This window comes from Hyperolius riggenbachi, chromosome 3, assembly GCF_040937935.1.
Source record: "Hyperolius riggenbachi isolate aHypRig1 chromosome 3, aHypRig1.pri, whole genome shotgun sequence".
Taxonomy (NCBI): Eukaryota; Metazoa; Chordata; class Amphibia; order Anura; family Hyperoliidae; genus Hyperolius; species Hyperolius riggenbachi.
Window position 1 is genome coordinate 300013405 of NC_090648.1, and position 20112 is coordinate 300033516.

General features: G+C 41.6%; 1 protein-coding gene across 10 annotated transcripts in view; it reads left to right on the forward strand.

The window, feature by feature from the left end:
- ANO6 (anoctamin 6) overlaps positions 1–4759 on the forward strand; it is a 176952-nt gene extending 172193 nt beyond the window's left edge. For all 10 annotated transcript variants that reach the window (XM_068276583.1, XM_068276586.1, XM_068276577.1 and 7 more), the window contains exon 20: positions 3085–4759. In XM_068276583.1, the coding sequence (XP_068132684.1) occupies positions 3085–3294 (210 nt within the window). In that variant the 3' untranslated portion in view covers positions 3295–4759. The remainder of the gene's footprint in view (positions 1–3084) is intronic.
- Positions 4760–20112: the final 15353 nt, after the last annotated feature.

Genomic DNA, 20112 nt, shown 5'->3' on the forward strand with positions numbered 1-20112 from the left:
CATTTGCTGGTGAAAAGCAGTCTCTTGTTATGTGAATTTGCTGGTGAAAAGCAGTCTCTTGTTATGTGCATTTGCTGGTGAAAAGCAGTCTCTTGTTATGTGCATTTGCTGGTGAAAAGCAGTCTCTTGTTATGTGCATTTGCTGGCGAAAAGCAGTCTCTTGTTATGTGCATTTGCTGGTGAAAAGCAGTCTCTTGTTATGTGCATTTGCTGGTGAAAAGCAGTCTCTTGTTATGTGCATTTGCTGGTGAAAAGCAGTCTCTTGTTATGTGCATTTGCTGGTGAAAAGCAGTCTCTCGTTATGTGCATTTGCTGGTGAAAAGCAGTCTCTCGTTATGTGCATTTACATGGGGAAAAGCAGTCTCTCGTTCTGTGCATTTACATGGGGAAAAGCAGTCTCTCGTTATGTGCATTTACATGGGGAAAAGCAGTCTCTCGTTATGTGCATTTACATGGGGAAAAGCTGTCTCTTATGTGCATTTAGTGGGGAATTTTTGTCAGTAAAAATAATCTTTTGTCAGTAAATTTTTAGGTATTTGTCAGTAAAAAATAACGTGAAAGGTTGGCAACACTGGCAAGCTGTGTGGCGCAACGGGAAAGATACAGGCAGCCCACCTTGGGCTTGGCAGGGGGGAGGAGCCGACGTCAGCGAGCGAGAGTGAGTAGGGTGGCCGCAGGCAGCCATAAATACGCAGTGTGTGACTGCGTCGCACTCGCAGAGCCTCTCAGCCTGAGTCAGTCCAGAGACTAGCAGACTGTCACTCGCAGGAAGCCAAAGCCAGCCAGGAGCAAGCCCATGGAAGAGGGGTAGGAATGGGGTATCACATGCATGCGTAAAGAGGTGGAAGGTGTGGGTGTGATTAGGAAGGACATGGGTGTGGTTATGTGGTTGGGCGTGGTTAATTTAACCACTCCCATAGGCGCCAGAGAAAATCTTGCACCCAGGTGCCAGGCACCCCAGGCTCACCCCTGGGTACCACTGTACACTACTAGATATTACATCACATTTCAGCAGTATCAGTGGGAACACTGCAATCATTAACTTTGTACTGCTCCTTGTACTGAGGCAGCTGTGCAGCTGTTCATTGTGTATCGTTTCCAAATGAAAAATGGCTTTTTCCAATCAGTATTCAGTTGATAAATCAATAAAAACTGCCTCAGATTGTTAAAGTGGTCTGAAAGCCAGTATTTCTAATTTGCTCTAAAAGATTCCTCACATCTTGAAAGCTACTATCCCAGAAAACAAAATCTAGCAGAACATCACTGAAATGGTTAAACAAAGCACTTTCTCCTGCTATTCAGCTTGAAATCCACATCCAAACTGGAGATAACAGTATATTTTTTTTACTTGTTAAACACAAATGTATCAACACTGGAATGTAAACAAAGACTCTGAGAAACTGCTTCAGGCACACACAGTGTTCAGAATAGCTCATTAGAAGATTTTAATATATAATAAAAAGCATTTATAATAGAAAAAGAATAAAATGCAACGTGTAACTTGTAAACAGACAATATTACTTGTGCACAAAAGCAAATATGATAACTGTATGAGTAATAAAAAGTAGGAAAACACATTTTTATTGAATGTTATGTCGGAGTTAAGACCACTTTAATAGAATTTCATAAAATGTTATGTTTTTATCTGTCAATTGTCTAATTTATTAAAAATATGTTACTGTGGATGCCTGCCATTACTAATCAACCCTCATTCAGATATTTATTCCTCATGGTCCTGTTTGTATAAATTAAAGCAAACATAAACTACAGAAACTCTTCAGGCTTGATATATAAGTAGAGGCTGGCTCTGAAAGCCATAGAGCCTTCCTGGTGCTCAGTGCAACCTGTCATTCCTGGGCCATCACTGGCTGAAGTTACTTGTCCTGCTAGGTCACTTTTCGTAAAGCCTTCGGAAAAACTATTCGGGGATGCTGAACCTGTGTGTGTGCAGTACGCATGCGCTGGTCTTGGGAACTACTCGAAAAACTGGTCCTGCATGTGTGCAGTACACATGCGCTTGTCGCACGTCTTAGGAACTACTCAGGTATGCAAGTAGTTTCAAAGGATGAGGACAACACAGGAATGATGGATGTACCAAGGACCAGAAGGCTCTATTGGATACAGAGCCTTCCCTCTACTTAGGTCTTTATCTAACCTAAAATGAGTTTCCTCACTTAAGTATTTCTTTAAGACACAAGAAAAACATAACATAAATGCACCCTTTATGTACGAGTATATAAAGAGTTTAGCCTGTGTAATCCCCCCTCATTTGTATCTAATCACTAGTTGTAATTTGATCTCTCCCCTGTGTCACATGACTGCTTATGGCAGATAAGCCCATTTGAAAGCACAGGCTGTAAACAATATGTCTGCTTTTTTGAATCAAAGTAGAAACTGCAGATTTATTTTAGGATTTGTATCCGCTGTAACAAAGAAATGTTTTTTTGTTTAGAGGTTACTATGCTGTTGTGTATATTTTAGAGCAGAGAGGACGTGCTGAGTTCAGGTCCACTTTAAAGCGGATCCGAGATGAAAAACTAACTATAGCAAGTAACTTGTCTATATATTTTATCTAAAGTTTAGATAGTTTACACAGCAAATAAAGCTGAAAACAGATTTAATAGAAAATGTTTATTTCTTCCTGTGATACAATGACAGCAGCAATGTTGTTTGTAAACATTACACAGAGGCTGGCTTATCTGCATCTTGATCACTAATCCCCCCTCTTCCCCTCTGCCTCTTCTGCCTCTGAAACTGAGCTCCCATGAGCCCTTGCTACTGCCTAGGCTCTCTGAAAACCTGTGGGCGTGGTTTATTTGGTTTATAGGGATTTATAGAGTATTAAAACAAAAAAGTATTTGGCTTGAGGAATGCCCTATAAACAATAGGAAAGGAACACAATTATGCAATGAGTAAAAGTTCACCTCGGATCCACTTTAAGTGTAATGTTTTACAATGAACAGTATGCTCTATTACTACTACATATACAAACTAATTAAACTTTAGACTTCTTTAGAATCCAGTGCTTAATTTCACTGTTTTCTCTTTGTATCTAGTATAATTCTCCTCTTGTATGTTTCACAGCATATTGTCTACTTTGTGAAGTTCATCATATCCTATATTATTCCTGATGTCTCTGATGAAACCAAAGAAAAAATCAAGCGAGAGAAGTATCTTACACAGAAGCTTCTACACGAAAGGCATCTGAAGCTTGTTAAAAAACAGATGGGAAATTTAACTGAGAAACTTCGTTCAGGAAATGACAACTTGGTTATTATCAATAAAATGGACTAGCCTTTGACTCCTACAGGTTGAATGCTATCCAGGCTGTTTGGAAAGTAGTAGAATTTGCTGTAAAATAAAACAATTTATTCTACAGAAAACTTAGTTAAAATAATACAAGACAAAGGAACCCCAGCTGACCGCCACAAGGTCTGCACCTGCCCTTAAATCCTGAGTTATCGCTTGTACACACCTGCAGATGCATGGTAAGCTGCCAGGCCCTAATATGACTATATCTGTACCTGCAGTTTCTACTCTACAATTAAAGCATCTACAGTTAGACACACAGAGCAAATATAGACATTGGGAACAAGCTTTTCGAGGGGCTCCATTACACATCCCTCTAGTTGTCTGAAAGAACAGAGCCTTAGCTGGATAAGCTTAGCATCAATTACTACTTCATCTGAATAAAAGTATTCTCTTCCAAGAAATTTATTTTAGTCCTTGGATTAGGTGAAATGTGATTGAGCCAAATCCCTACTGTGTGGGCTACTCAGCTTGACATTTTCCAGTTTCTCTTTTATCAAGGGACGACTGCGTACATTTGTTTGGCATATAGTAATGTCTTTTCTTTCGTATTGCTTATTGCAATTTCCCCTGTGGTTAGCAATGGTTTCCTGGAGAACCCCTTTCTTCACAAAAAGAAGTCATTGGAGCAACCATATAACTGGCTAGAAGCCCTGGCCCACCCGGTTTTTGAGGCAGATATGTTGGGCCAGATTTTTCAACTGTGCAGGAAACGCTATGTTGGAAACCCAGAAGGTTGCAGTAAGTTTTCTGTAAAATAAATACCCTTTTCATACTTTGTGGCTAATTGTAGGTTTCTTTCCAAACAGTCCATGTTACTAAAGACAAATCATTTCAAGTAGAGGCAAAAATTGCACAGCAAAGCTGCAATTTTATTATATTTAACCTAAAATTATGGTTGGGTAACAGACAATTTTTGTCTATGCAAAACTACATACTTTTACTTAGATAATTGTTATGAAATGTATGTAATAGTACTAAGCAGTGGCTACAATTTTTATTTATAAGTACTCCATCTGCATTATCTGATGCTGGGACGAAAGCTATATGGACGTTGAAGGTGCCACAGTCCTGAGGTAGAGCTGCTCTGGGAGTTTTTCATAAGTCTGAGAGGATTTGTACATGCCTAGTATAACCCCAGCCTTGATGAAAGTTGCCACTCTTTTATGTATATATTTTGTATGTTTATGTGTCATATTCCCTCTTCTGGTCAATGTAAGGTTCATGTGGCCTTTTTGGTAATCACATACATGTATTTTTTTTATTTTTTTTTAAGCTTTAGGCCTGCCTTATAGTAATATGTTTGAGTTATCCTTTATCTGCCTAACAAAGTTCTTTTGATGCCCTTGTGGGTTGATTCCCTACAACACCTTTACTGTGAGGAATGAGTGAACACTATGACATAAAAGGGGAAAATCACTTTATAGCCAAGTAAAAATGTTGACCTGTATGTATGTGTTTTTTTGTTTTTTTTTTTAATCCAAGGACTGTTTTACCATAGTACCACTATACATTTCACTAGCGTCACAGCTGGATCTGTGGTGTGTCTCTGAGTAACTACTAAGTATAGAGATGAAATAATAAAATAAAATTTCATTATCTTGTAGTCAGTTGTTTCTAGACCAGGTTTCAAGTATGTAAACCATAAAAAGGTCAATGTGTTACCAGAAACTTAAAATGTATTGAATGAATGAACGGACAGTACCTAATTCAACATCCTTAAAAATTGTCATAGGGCCTTAACTCACCTATACACACATTAAAATAGAGACACAAATGAGACTAACAAGAAATAGGTGACCAGCAGGCTAATAGGTCCAAAAGAAGGTCAAAGATAGGGAGTACACAGTATGGAATGGTGAAACACGAACATACTGAGTAGCCGTCCTGGAGCTTGGTATAGCTCCTTTGTTTCCCTATTTTAATGTGTGTTCAGTGGAGTTAAGACCATATGCCATTTTTTAAAGATGGTGCATTAGGTATTATTCACTCATTCAGTACATTTGTGTTTTCTGGTAACACACTGGGCGTGAACCAATTCATATTTTTCTACTTAAAGCGGATCTGAGATGAAAAGCTAACTATAACAAGTAACTTGTCTATATATATCTATCTAAAGTTTAGATAGTTTACACAGCAAATCTAGCTGAAAACTGCTTTAACAGTAGATGATTATTTATTCCTATGATACAATGACAGCAGCCATGTTCTGCTTGTGATCAATACACACAGGCAAGCTGATCTGCATCTCCAGCTCTCAGCCTGTGAAAACATCACTCCCCTCTCCTCCCCTCTGTTCATGTGCTTTGATTTTTATCGTATATGGCCAACTTTAGACTGTTTTCCCTAAAAGTTGAATATATCCGGATTTTCAGCTTTGGTGAAATACTTTAAAGGGACTCAGAGATGAGTCTTAAGCTAGTTTTTTACTTACCCGGGGCTTCCTTCAGCCCCATAAGCACAGATGCGTCCCTCACCGTCCTCCTGCTCTCTCCCGTTCAGCCCACGGTAAGCCCCGGTAACGGGCTAAGTGGAAGCCAGTCAGGGTCTTCTGCGCATGCGCGGACCTACTGCGCATGCGTAGTAGACCCAGAGTAATGTCACTGAGGCTGTTACCGGGGCTCACTGCAGCTGATCGGGAAATCGCAGGACGGTGAGGGATGCAGTCATGCTTATGGGGCTGGAGGAAGCCCTGGGTAAGCAAAAAACTAGTTTAAGACTCGTCTCTTTAAGCAAACCTGTTGGGGGCAAAAGAAAATTAGATACTCACCTCAGTAGTGGGAATCCTCTGGATAATCTAGAAACTTCTCTGATCCTCCTCCACTTACTGCTGCACGCTGGGACCCTCTTCTTTGCGGCTTTCGTATGTGTATGAGCATGGCTGCGCAGGCACAAGTACAGCCCACGCCTTCGTGGTATAACGGAGCTGTGCATGAGCAACTCTGTGCAGTCACGGGCTGTACTGGTGCATGTGCACGGCTGCAAGAACATATTTGACAAGCTGTTATCTAATATGTTCAGATGGCCCCAGCAATGGATTGGGTGGGCACCTAGAGGAGACGGGAAGCCTCTGGACTATCCAGAGGCTTTCACTAGTGAGATAAGTATTCAGTTTTCTTTCTTTTCTTTTTTTGGCTTTAGGTACCCTTTATAGGACAACTATCACCAAACAACCTAAAATGTAAAGTTGAATAGCAGTCTAGTGGATGTGTGAACTCTTGAGTTTACAGCATCAAACAAAGGCATGTAAGCATCATGAATGCATAAAAAGGGAAAGATAATGATGTTACTGCAATGTTTGCACTCCGATTCATATTAGCCGGTGACGTGGAGACTAGAACAATGAAGTGTGCTACTCTACTTGTTTTTCACTAGTCTCCTCAACTAACTCCTAAACTAAACTCCAGTGGAAATGTATTGTGGTGACATGACTATAGTAGCTGGGTCCTGATCCTAAACTTTGAAAAGATGAATTTTGAATGTGATAAAAGGAAACAAAAACCTTTACAAAGCTTACATATGGGTTTATGAATCGTTGCTTGATACTCCCATAACAAGATGAATGTACAGTAAGTGTTTTGTGATAGTTGTTCTTTTTAAATTTAAAGATAAAAATATGGGAAAATGTATTTTCTAGTCTAACTACTATCTTACCATTTCAACTTGCAGTCAGCTATAAGTTTATATTACTGACTGTAAGCTCAAATTGCACTTCTTTCATGGCAACAATACTCTGTTTTCAGTACAGACCTCACAGAAATTACTGTGCTATGTGCCCAGAGCAGAAGCACTTTTTATCTGTTTTCAGTCCTAGATGAATCCTATGGGCTCGATTCACAAAGCGGTGCTAACCCAGTTATAGACTTAAGGCGTGATAACCATTGCACCACGCTGGTGAAAGGCAAGTTTAGGCGTGATAAGTTTAGGCGTGATAAGTTTAGAGAAGTTTAGATCGCGCGCAAAGTCCCGCGCGCAAAGCAGCGCCATTAAACTATATGCGAAGTGCACCAGACTTTGCTAGCGCAAAACTTTTGATCAGTTGTCCACTGCGGTGCTAACCCAGTTGGTGCTTAAACTTATCACGCCTAAACTTATCACGCCTAAACTGAGTTTAGGCGTGATAAAGGGCTTTTCACCAGCGTGCTAATTGTTAGCACCGCTTTGTGAATTAGGCCCTATGATTGGCAACAGGCAGACACACACCCAATCTGGCAGGTTTAGGAAGGAACTCTTTGGAATGGCCGTTTCTTTATATGCACATAAGGGGGCTGAAATCATGTTTGCCATTTATTCTTGTAATGCATAAAACTGGTATCCTGATCCTGGCTTTAGATTCTACTGAGTTGCAGAATAAGTATGCAAGTAGTTATGTCTGTTGTTCTGGCACTCAGTAGGTAGTAAGGCGAGAATTCTGAGTAAGACCACTTTCATATTCCTAGCCTTACCAATTTTATTTTAAAATAATTATATAGTAGTATTCCATTTTTTATATTTAAGTTTTTGTGTTTATTTAGGAAGATATCTTCCCTAAGGTGCCAATTAAAGGAAACCTTAACTCAAAAAAACAAACATGAGTTTCACTTACCTGGGGCATCTACCAGCCCCCTGCAGCCATCCTGTGCCTTCGCAGTCACTCATGGCCCCTCCGGTCCCCCTGCTGCCAGCTAGTTTCGCTTTTGCCGACTAGGAACCGGCCGGCCGCCATTAATACGTTTTTATGCATTGCCGCTGATGCAGAATGCTATCGTGGACATTAACAAGTACATTTTTACGTGTTACGGGTGCAATGCGTAAAAAACTACGAATTGCATCTGTAAATGCGTAAAAATGTACTTGTTAATGTCCGCGATAGCTTTCTGCACCAGCGGGAATGCGTAAAAATGTACGCATGGCGGCCGGCCGACTGCCAGTCGGCAAAAGCGAAACCAGCTGGCAGCGGGGGACCGGAGGGCACAGGGTGGCTGCAGGGGGCTGGTAGATGCCCCAGGTAAGTGAAACTTTTTTTTTTTTGAGTTAAGATTCCCTTTAACAGTGCAAATCATCGTTCCCATAAATGGGATAGAAAATGCAAGCAATCCGATCAGATACTCAATGTGCAAAATGGCTTTAATATTAATAAGTTCACTCTGGGTTTGCTGGATGACTTGAGTTATGCAGCTCAGGAGAACATTGATAAACTACACCCCGTGTTTCTTATTTTAAGTACAAGTATATTGAATGGCATACAACAGTATTTACAAGGAATATTTTTTTGCTCAACAAAACTGGAATTGTACTCAAATATAGATTTGTAGGATACACTATAATTGTAATAATTTTATTATACATACTAAGATCATATAAGCAACCTACGTATTACGGTATAAAAAGCATTAAAGAGAACCTGTACTGAGTAAAAATATTTAAAATAAACACATGAGGTAACTTCAAATGAACATTACATAGTTACCTTGCCATCAGTTCCACTCAGAAGCTCACCATTTTCTTCTGACAATGATCCCTTCCAGTTCTGACAATATTTTGTCAGATCTGAAATATATCAGTTGCTGTCAGTAAAATATCAGTTGCTGTCAGTTATAGCTGAGAGGAAAACTGATGTACCAGGTAATGTCCATGTTTCCCTATGGCTCAAGTGGGCGATGTTACAGTTTAACTGTGTGCTGACCAGAAAGCTGTTATGGGTACTGGCCATTTTCAAAATGGAGGACGGAAAATTCCCTTGATCACAGTGAACAAACAGGGCGCGGGACAGGAGAAAGACACTGAGGAGTAGACTACATGGAAGGTAAGTATGACTTGTGTATGCTTATTTTGACTTTTAATTTTCAGTTCAGGTTTTCTTTAAACACTGTGTAAAAAGTAAACTTTGCCTATTGCTAATATTCCATCTCCAGCATGCCGTGGTGGAAATGGCTGAAGTGTCCATCACTTTGGCTGCAGCAGAGAGACAGGGGGCCCTTCCTCCCAGAAATCAGTTGGTAGGAAGAATATCTGCAAGTGACCTGTTATATACTGGCTACAAAATTCAGTTGTTATTCAGCAGTCAAACCTGTAATACAGCCACTGTTACCCACACACTTTCCCTGCCTATACCTCTGCCCAGACTGTCAGTGAAATGGAAGGCTTAGGTGGCTGCATCAGACATAATTCATGCTGATTCCCCCATATTTGCTGCTGCCCTTACTTCTAGGGTGGATCTTGGGTAGAAAGAAGTGCTTGGATATTGGGAACCTTTTAGTTACAGTAGCAATAAAAAGTATGTGAACCCTTAGGAAGTATATAGATTTCTACACAAATTGGTCATAAAATGTGATCTGATCTTCATCTAAGTCACAACAATAGACAATCACAGTTTGCTTAAAGAACAAGCGACACCCATGCTAGAAATAAAAAAAAACACATAAATAAGTAGATACATACTAGTTCTACTTACATAACAGATGTATTGTGCTATCCACGTAATGATTCCTGTGAATTTTATAACGGAAAAGCAGAAAATCCTATTTTAGGCAGTGGCCATCTTGCTAAGCTAACACTGACATCATATCCTCCGTCCCCCCCCCCCTTCCTTCTCTTGCTCATTGTGTATTCATTAGCTGCCCTCCTCCCAGAGTCTTCAGACACTCCCACTGAGGTTTATACTAGGAACTGCGCTGTCTTTTTTTCTTTTCTCCAATCGCTGAGTCACCTCAGCCTTGCTTGTAAACACAAGTGAGCAGGGGATCGTGTTTCAGATAGGCTAGGCAGGGAAATGAATGGAAGAGAAGGAATATAGTATAGATAAAAAGACCCCCCCCCCCCCCCCCCAGCATGCAACTGTTTGGCACTGACTACTAAAGGGCCAGTGCTCCTAAAGTATGTGATAACTGCAAACCATAACAGCAGAAAAAGTTTTGAAAGTAGGATTAGCATCTTTATCACTTCATACACACCAGTTGCTGTTGAAATTTGTTTTTTATGGTGACTATACCGCTTTAAACTAATACCACACAAATAATTAAATGTTTCCATGTTTTATTGAACACAAAACATTCACAGTGCAGGTGGAAAAAAAGCCGCAGTAAGGCCAACCCCGCAGTCGGCCTGAATGTCGAGAGCGGGACACCGGCGGGGAGTGGAGGTGACAGTGTGGGACAGTCGGCTGCAAGGGGCTGGAGAAAGCCCCAGGTGAGTTAAACTAATTTGTACTTTTTTCCCTGATAATTCCTTTAAGTTCTCTTGCAAAATGTCTTGATAAACTTGGGAATTCATTTTTTGTTCGATGATCGCAATACATCCAAGCCCTGACGCAGCAAAACCGCCCCAAACCATGATGCCCCAACCACCACCATACTTTACAGTTTGGGTGAGGTTTTGATGTTAGTGTGTTGTGCCTCTTTTTCTCCACTCATAGGGTTGTGTGTTTCTTCCAAACAATTAAACTTTGGTTTCATCTGTCTGCAGAATATTTTGCCAGTACTGCTGTGGAACCTCCAGGTGCTCTTCTACAAACCTCAAACGTGCAAAAATGGTTTTTTTTGAACAGCAGTTGCATCCTCTGTAATATCCTCCCATGAGCCCTATTCTTGTTTAGTCTTTTACGTATTGTAGATTTGCTAACAGGGATGTTTTGTAAGTCTTTAGCTGACACTCTAAGATTGTTCTTCACCTCTTTGAGCATTCTGCGCTGTGCTCTTGCAGTCATCTTTACAGGACGGCCACTCCTAAGGAGAGTAGCAGCAGTGTTGAACTTTCTACATTTATAGACAATTTGTCTTACCTAGGACTGATGAACAGCAAGGCTTTCGGAGATACTTTTATAACCCTTTCCAGCTTTATGCAAGTCAACAATTCCTAACCGTAGGTCTTCGGAGAGCTCTTTTGTGAAAGGCATCATTCACATCAGGCAATGCTTCTTGGCAAAACTGGTGTGTGCTTTTTATAGGGCAGGGCAGCTGTAACCAACACCTCTCACAATCTCAATCACTGAGCTCAATCTCCTTTCATTGGTTGGACTCCAGTTGGCTGACGCCTCACCTAAATTAGCTCTTGGAGATGTCATTAGTCTAAGGGTTAACATACTTTTTTCACCTGCACTGTGAATGTTTACATGGTGTGTTCAATAAAAACATGGAAACATTTAATTATTTGTGTGGTATTAGTTTAAGCAGACTGTGATTGTCTATTGTTGAGACTTGGATGAAGATCAGATCACATTTTATGACCAATTTGCGCAGAAATCCACATAATTTCAAAGAGTTCACATACTTTTTACTGCTGCTGTATATTAAACTTTAATATGGCCAGGACAAGGAATCGACTAAATATCTGGAAATTCCTATTTTAGAATTACTTTAATAGCATTGTGGTACATATGGAACTGTATTAAAAAAAAAGGTCAATTACATTTTTAATTTATTTAAAGTGCAGCTCCAGTTAATGAGTCTATTATGTATATTGTCTTGCTGAACTTTATTTAGAAGCCATGGCCTTGCCATAACTGTCACAAGTGTTTAGTTTCCTTCTTATGTTTTTTTTACTGTAACCAAGTCAACAGCCTGTCGGTCAGAACGGGCCAAGTCCAGATTTATATTTCACCAAGGCCAACTATTCTGGTGGCTCCCCTTCCATGTGCAGCTTCCTCTTCTATCTATAACATCCATGTATGGCAGCCCCACTCTTTCATGTACAGCTGTCCTGGGCAGTACCTTTCCTCATATATATGTATGATGCTTCCCTTTGCAGCCTCCTTTTCCATATGTAGCAATCAATCTTCAATGTCAACTGCCTCCTCAAGCAGCACCGCACTGGGCCTTTGTAGCCTTTCCTGAAATCTGCCCTTGGATAGGGCTGTGCACTGTCCAACCATGATTCAGCCTGCTGGAGGCACACAGAAATGGTTGGTGAAGGTGCCATTTGTTGTACTAGAGGTTGGATGCCATCACTGTCTGCTGCCTTCATGTGGGCCAGTTTGCTCTTTCATCTCTTTCCTGGAATGAAGCCCTTATAGCAGATCTAGCAAGAAGCTGAATGACAAACAGATCTCTATTAAGAACTTCAATCTTTAATATTGCTGTCCGTTATGTCAAAGCTTATTGATTTATTGATATGAGAAAAATTACAACCAAAGTGATGTCCCCACTACTCAATATGGCAAAAAATGCAGCACAAATGACCACTCCACAGAGAGAATCTGTTGCATGCCCAACTCAACCTATTGCACTGATCCAATTGCACAGTACGACATAGGTTTTAAATGAAGATGTGATGTCACAGGGAAATTAATTCCTGTGAGGACATTCATGCTTATAAACAGGGAGTATGGATCATGTAACCACTATTTACACCTTGAAACTCTGGTAGCTAAGAGCCTTATTTTATGTGTACACTTAAAAAGGGCTCTGTGGTAATTTTGGTGCCATAGAAAGCTGCTCGTTGAAGATTGGTAAAATGACTGATGCTATTGGGAATGGCTAATTCCAATAGTAAAATATCAATAATCTTTACTAATATTTTACTAACACCCAACCTAACCATCACATGAGCCTTCCCTCTGCTGATACCTAACCTTATCAGCCCTGCTACGCAATATCAGCTGAAATCTATCACAAAACCTAATTTTCTCATCAACCCTCCCTCTGCCGATAAGAGTGCTGCATTCCAATGCACTCCGCTATTTATCAGGTCCCGGTAGCCTAATCCCCCTATTTAACCTCTTGGGCACCGCTATAGCTATAATTAACATTGTGGTCTATGTGCTGTCCATTTTACCAAAGAGCTGCCTGCTTTATTATTTTTACATGGTGATATGGCCATAACAAATCTGCAATCAGATGGGTTTTGTAGCAGTGCCTTCACTTTTGATCCTAGAGTATAGCTTTAACTATTTAGAGTACAGGCTGTTGAAATATACAGACCCGATAATGCACATTCCAAAAACATATTGGTAAGTTAATTTGCTTCCCTTCAAAATTATCCTTAGACTTAGGCTGGGTTCACACTGCGTATTGCATAATGTCTGCATTATAATGTGTGTATACTGCAATGCACACTGTGCGAGTTATAAAACCTGGTCAGTGTCTATGGAATGTGTACATATTCTCAGGTATTATCTAGCAACCAAAGTATAGCATCAGTTAGTATAATGTGATCCTTTACCACTCAGAGATGTGAACACGCGCATGCAATTATATGGGCAGTGAGTTCCTATGCGGTATTATGCAACGCACATAATATGAACATAATCTAACATAAGGACACTAGATTATGACTGTTGTTAGATCCTTTGAGGGACAGTTAAAGAGACTCTGAAGCAAGTCTTAAATCATATATATTTACAGTTCAGCACACATGTGCGCTGAACTGTGAATCTATATTTTTGTGAAGTATTTTCTGTACTTAGTGAGAGCGCACTCCATATGGATGTCTATAGAAACCAAAGCGCTTTGACCCAATATTGACATTTGAGTCTTAAATCATGTTATTACTGTAAGGCACTATAGATGGTGCTAAACTGCCGCATCCCCGCGGCAAAACAAAGGGTTTATACCCCCCAAATCCCCTCTGCAAAATCCACTACTTTCTTGGTCGTGGATTTTGCTGCTCATGGAGGCAGAGCTTTGAGCTGCAGCTCTGCCTCCATGCGCATCAATCACCGTGCGGATCTCCGCCTCTCCCCGCCCCTCTCTGTGAAGGCAGATTGGGAGAGGCGGCGATCAGACACGCTAAGAGGCAGAGCCTCACCAGGAAGCGCTCCCCCAAGTTTGCAGAGGGGATTTGGGGGGTATAAACACCTCATTTTGCAGCGGGATGCGGCGGTTTAGGAATATCTATAGTGCTTTACAGTAATGACATGCTTTAAGACTCGCTTCAGAGTCTCTTTAATGACATGACTACAAATTCTGTAGAGCACTGCAAAATGCAAAATAATTATGCAACCTGTATTTTTCGGTCTATACAACGCTCTTGACCATAAGATGCACCTAGGTTTAGAGGACAAAAACCAGGGGAAAAAATATTCTAAACCTATTGGATCCATGGTGAAGGGGCATCTTGTGGATTATGCCTCCTTTGTACCCCATGCTCCCTTGTATCCCCCATGTGTCTGCCTCTGTCCTTGTGTCCTTCTCTGTGTCCCCCTGTGTCCTCTTCTGCATGGGCAAAGCACAGGGAATCCCCGACATTGCGGCAGGTTGGAGGTTCATATTGACAGGTGTTCACAAGTTAGGAACTCCCTGCATTTTGACTATAAAACACAGTGACTTTTCCCCCCCACTTTTGGGGGAGAAAAGTTGAGTCTTATAGTCCAAAAAAATTGATATTGATCTCAAATCTAACATGTAATCTTATTAAAATGTCTGCAAGCATTTGGCCATCTTTTAGAGGTAAAAAAGAAATAAGCATTTTCTTGAACCTGCTGCTTGGATTTTAAAAGTGAAACCAAATGAAAAATGTATATTGTAATTCTCTGAGTCCCTTACTAGATAGCATTTGTTTGAGTGTTCTCTTACCACAGTATTTTGAACACGTCACCAGTTGATTATGTGTTACCCAAGAGAGTAATCTTTGACAGGATTATATTTTATAAATATTTTGAGTCAGTTTGGTTGCTGCTGTGGCTATGTTATTTATTGCATGTGCACAGGGTTTATGCCTACTATGACAATACGTATATATATTTGGGCTCTTTAACAGAGCACAGTGTACTGTGCTGAATTTTTATACAGGAGTAAAATATGACCGCTTTATAGTCCAGCTCCAGGCATAACAAACTTAACAACCTCTTTTCTAGCCCACATTCAGACTTTTACACATTTATGACTACAATTTTAAAATGACCGATGCTTATTAAAAAAAAAAAAAGTGGCAGTCATATGATCACTAGCTCTATTACCTAGCAATGTGGGAAAGCTGGCACATGAATGATAATGATGCACCACCCATTAGCCTTTATGAGGCCAGGAAGTAGGGACTGGCATGGACTATTGGTAAAGGTTAGTGACGAACCATTACCTTTATTGTGAAATTGTGCAGAACTGGGGGATGGGAGTTTACATTCATTAAGCCTGGAACTGGGCTTCAAAATGTAATGTGTATTTTATGTTTATTATACAATGCCAGTAAAATGTTTTTGTTAAATGCATTATATGTTGTTTATAATAAAGTATTTGATACATAATTAAATTTTTGTGTTGTCAAGTTTTACTTTTAGCTGTCATTTTTTTACAATGACCAATGAAGTCCCTTTGGTATACAGGTGGACTCACGCCCATCTAGTATTACTTTTAGTACAATAGAAGTATAGCTTTTTTATATTTTAAAAATGTCCTCTCCTTATGAAATAATAAAGTTTTGCTGTAGTAGATACTTCTAGTATAATATAGCCCCCCTTTTCCCTCCCCCCCCCCCCCCCACTCAGTCTCCCCTATTTTAATTGCTCACCCTGATAACATGTCATTTTTGTAGGTGTTCTCATTTTAAGCCCACCATCCTTACTTGATCACATTTATATATGACCAATTATGAAATATTACATAGTATTTATGTAAAATCACCACATTTATTGCCATGCCTGGATGCAGGTCATATATATGTCAGTAACAGTTAAATAATAAAAACAAGGAACACCAAGAGCCCCAATAGTGTAATATGTACTGGTAAATGGTTACTAGATAGAGTAAATATTAATACTCACAAACCAGGGTTACCATTAGGCAACCACTGTAAAGGCAGGTGGGGAGATTTCCCGACCCCACTCAGGAATAAGAAGTCGCTCTCTGTAGATGAGAAAAAGGGGGTTCAACCCTCCACTCAGGGAGGACTCAATATTATGCAGGAGAACAGAGGCGCCAAAAGGATAAAAGGAAGCTAAATGAGCTTAAAAACCAAATTCTTGGTAAATAGAGGAGGTAGTGGTGGACTTACCTCCTCCAAGTAGACACACAACACCTGTAGTAAAGACAGTCAATATATTTTATTTATGAACTCCACATATGCAAGGCGTTTCGCAGGTTTGATCCCGCTTCATCAGGCAATAACAACGGAGCAATAGCATATGTGGTCAGTAGAAGAGCCAGAGGTGCCTGGCTCTTCTACTGACCACATATGCTATTGCTCCGTTGTTATTGCTTGATGAAGCGGGATCAAACCTGCGAAACGCCTTGCATATTTGGAGTTCATAAATAAAATTTATTGACTGTCTTTACTACAGTCGTCGTGTGTCTACTTGGAGGAGGTAAGTCCACCACTACCTCCTCTATTTACCAAGAATTTGGTTTTTAAGCTAATTTAGCTTTCTTTTATCCTTTTGGCGCCTCTGTTCTCCTGCAAAATAATAATCAATATGTCACTTAGGCAGTAACCTGCCCATAATTAAATTCACATGATCACTATCTATTTAATGAATGGTGTCACATTTTATTTTATTATTTGCACTGTATACTCAATTCTGGCCACAATATGGCGCATATCCTACTTTACGTTTTCCCATGCATGCAATAGCACTTAGCAGCCACCTAATAAGTGTGGTCTGCTTGGGCAACCCTAGTAAGGAAGTGCCAGAAGCCAGGAAGTCCCAGCTGGAATGCATATGCGTTCCAACACGTTATTGGGAGTTCAAACGGGAAGTGGGCGGTCTCTATCGTCGCTGACACGCCAAATGCTGACCTTAGAGTGTATTTAACACCCGGCCAGCAGCCAGCCCACACCAGAGCCTCCGTAGAAGCGTATATCTGCGCGAAACGGCTGTAAGGCTTATAGTGCCCTGCACCCACCATCACTCACACTGCTGCCCAGACTGGTATGTTGCATGTTTGCACAAATGTGTTGTTTATGCTTGTAACTTTGTCACACTATGGAATAAACAGTTGACTGCAGTGCCGGTCTCCTCTCCCCTCTCTCTCTCTCCTTCTCCTGTGCAAGTTTTACTTTGCGCCCTCCCCCCAGCACTCTATACATAACAATTGATACGGCGCCCCAAAGCCTGCCAAGGACAACCACAGTGTCAGAGGCGCAAGAAGGGGATGAGTAACAGTTTGGTAATGATTACTAGTATTCAAAGCATCTATAAAAGTGATACTAGCACAGGACCAATAGAGAGCTAGTACTGCGGTTGAGGGAGGGCACCTCTGGCCCAAGGGCCCCAGTGCGGTCAACACCTCTGCAACCCCTAGTGCTACGCCACTGGTTGGCAGCCTTTATGGATCGTCGACACCTGATGGGTCGGTGCTCCTGCACAGGCGAATGCACCAACGTCATCAGGCGCGTACTGTGCCTGTGCATTACTACTGCACACTATGCGCCTAGTGACATGGGCGCACGCATGCACAGAAGGCGCCGAACCATCTGGGTTCAGCAATCCATACAGGCTTCCAGTGGGACCAGGGAGGACTGGAGCTGCGGCAAGAAATCCAAATTCCTTTTAGGGGCTGGAAGAAAAAAGGTAAAAATACATTAAAGATTTCAATTTGCGAGTCCTTTAAGGTGAGGCATTGGAGGCTGATTTGGTACTCAGGTTCTCAAATGCATAACAGGATTTTTTCCCTATTGATTTGCCTGAACAAAAATGTTAAAGCATCTTAATGGTCTTTAACCCCCTTAGCGGTGATCCTGTGCCTGAGTGAGTTATATGCAGGAGCTGCTGCAGATCTCTCTGTGGTATGTTTTTTTTCCTTGTTTGTAGGGTCTAAAAGCCTGTGAAAAATTGCACAGCTTTCTAATTCTGGAAAAAATCAATGCCAGGGAGGTAAAAAAAAATCTGTCATTTTGGCTGACACTGCAACTTCAAGCTTAACCACTGGGTGGAGCTCTGTCACATAAAATAAATTAGTGACAGTAAAGTTACTCAACTACCACAACAAAGCTTATGACTTTGACTTTTAATACAAAAAATAAAGTAAAATAGTTTTTAAGTGTATTTTGCTTAATTGTAAAGACTCTTATTACTAACTAATAAAAATCCCCCATTCTTCAATATGGTGACTGTTGGGCAAGTTCAGCATTTGCCTTTGCAGTAAACTGTGAAATAGTGTAGCAGTTTACCGGCTTAGCAAGAGGTGCCAGTGCTGGAAACTTACCAGTTTTAGAAATTCTAAAGCTACATCTACATCAATCTTCACGAATCTCTGCCTCCTCCCGCCCCCCTCTCTGTGAAAGAAGACTTAGAGGGGTGGGAGGAGGTGGCTATCCATGGGAATTGATGCAAATAGAGGCAGAGCTACTACACAAAGCTATGCCTCACAGATAGAGGCACTGAAATTTGCCTCTGGGTTTTGCCGCGGGAATGCGGCATTTTAGCTATGGCATTAGTTCTGAAGAGGTCTGGCTATTAAAAACAGGTAATTTTTGAGGTTTCAGACTCTCTTTAAAGCAAACCTGTGATCCAGCCTTGGATAAAGAGGGGCAGAAGGGAGGCACAGGGATCAGAGGTGGTGCAGAGGAACACAGTGGAAGCAGAGGTACACAGTGGGGGCACAGAGGGGAGGTGGCACAGATGGAGACACTGAGGGAACAGAGACAGGTGGCACAGAAGGGGACAAGGAAGGCAAGAGCAGGGCTATGGGAAGATGGCCCCCGAAGCCCTGTACTGGAGGCACAAATAGTCTCCAGTGCAGGGCTTCGGACACCATCTTCCTGTAGCCCTGCTCTGTCTGCCGGAAGACTCCACAGGCTGAGGCATACCTCCCAACTTTTGAAGATGTGAAAGAGGGACACTTAAGCCATGCCCCTTGTGCGGCCTTAAGGCACACCCCTGCTTTTGCAGGAGGGTAACAATGGGAGAAAAGAGTTTGCGGAGGAGGGTGCCAGTGGGTGGGAGAGAGTGACACTGGGTGGAAAGAGGGGTGCCATTGGGTGGGGGAGTAAGGTGCCAGTGAGTAGGAGTAGCGTGTTAGTGGAAAGTGGAGGGTATCAGTGGGCAGAGAGGAGGGTGCCAGTGGGTATGAGGAGGGTGACATTGGGTGGGCAGGAGGGTACCTGTGGGTGGAAAGGAGGGTGTCAGTGGGTGAGGGATAAAGGTGACAGTGGGTAGGAGAAGGGTCTCGGGGCAGAGAGGAGAGTGCCAGTGGGCAGAGAGGAGGGTGACACTTGGTGGGGAGAAGGGTGGGAGAGGGTGACACTGGGTGGAACTGGGATGAAAGCAGCTTTTGTGGAACCATAAAGGTACATACACACGTCTGGTTTTTCCAAAGCAATGGCTGTTTGGATGTCAAATTGGGTGTGTGTACAAACGATAGTTCGGCTGATAAGGCTGGTTTTAGCGGATCCGTCAAAATCAGCCTCATCAACCGAACACATGCCCGACTTGACGTCAAATTGACCGGTCCGAACGAAAAATCAGACGTGTGTATGTACCATAAGGCTCAGCATAGGTTCAAAAGGAAGGGGGAGGAAGATGCAATGCTGTGAGTACCTTGAGCTTGTCTGACAGATATCTGTGTGACATCAGATTAGGCTCTCCCTCCTCTTCAATGCTCCTGCCTTTGCACTCTGCTCCTCCAAGCCTCCTCTCCCAGCAGCCAGGACTTCCCTGCTCTCTGTAGTGAAGAGCTGCTGCTTAATGATGAGAGAGAGATGCACTGACAGCTGTGAAGAAGTGATTGCCTGATCACTGCCCAATCTTCTCTATTCACTACTGTTGCAGGTACAGGTAAGTTTCCTGCCAGATATTGGCTACAAGTTCTGTGGTGGGGGAAAGAGGTTTGGGGAACTACTGCTGCAGTTTACAAACTGACTTAGTGATGCCACTGCCCACCATAGTTCAGCCACTACCCTCCCCCAATATTTCACTTTAATGCCCCATGTACTACACACACACATGCCTGCATT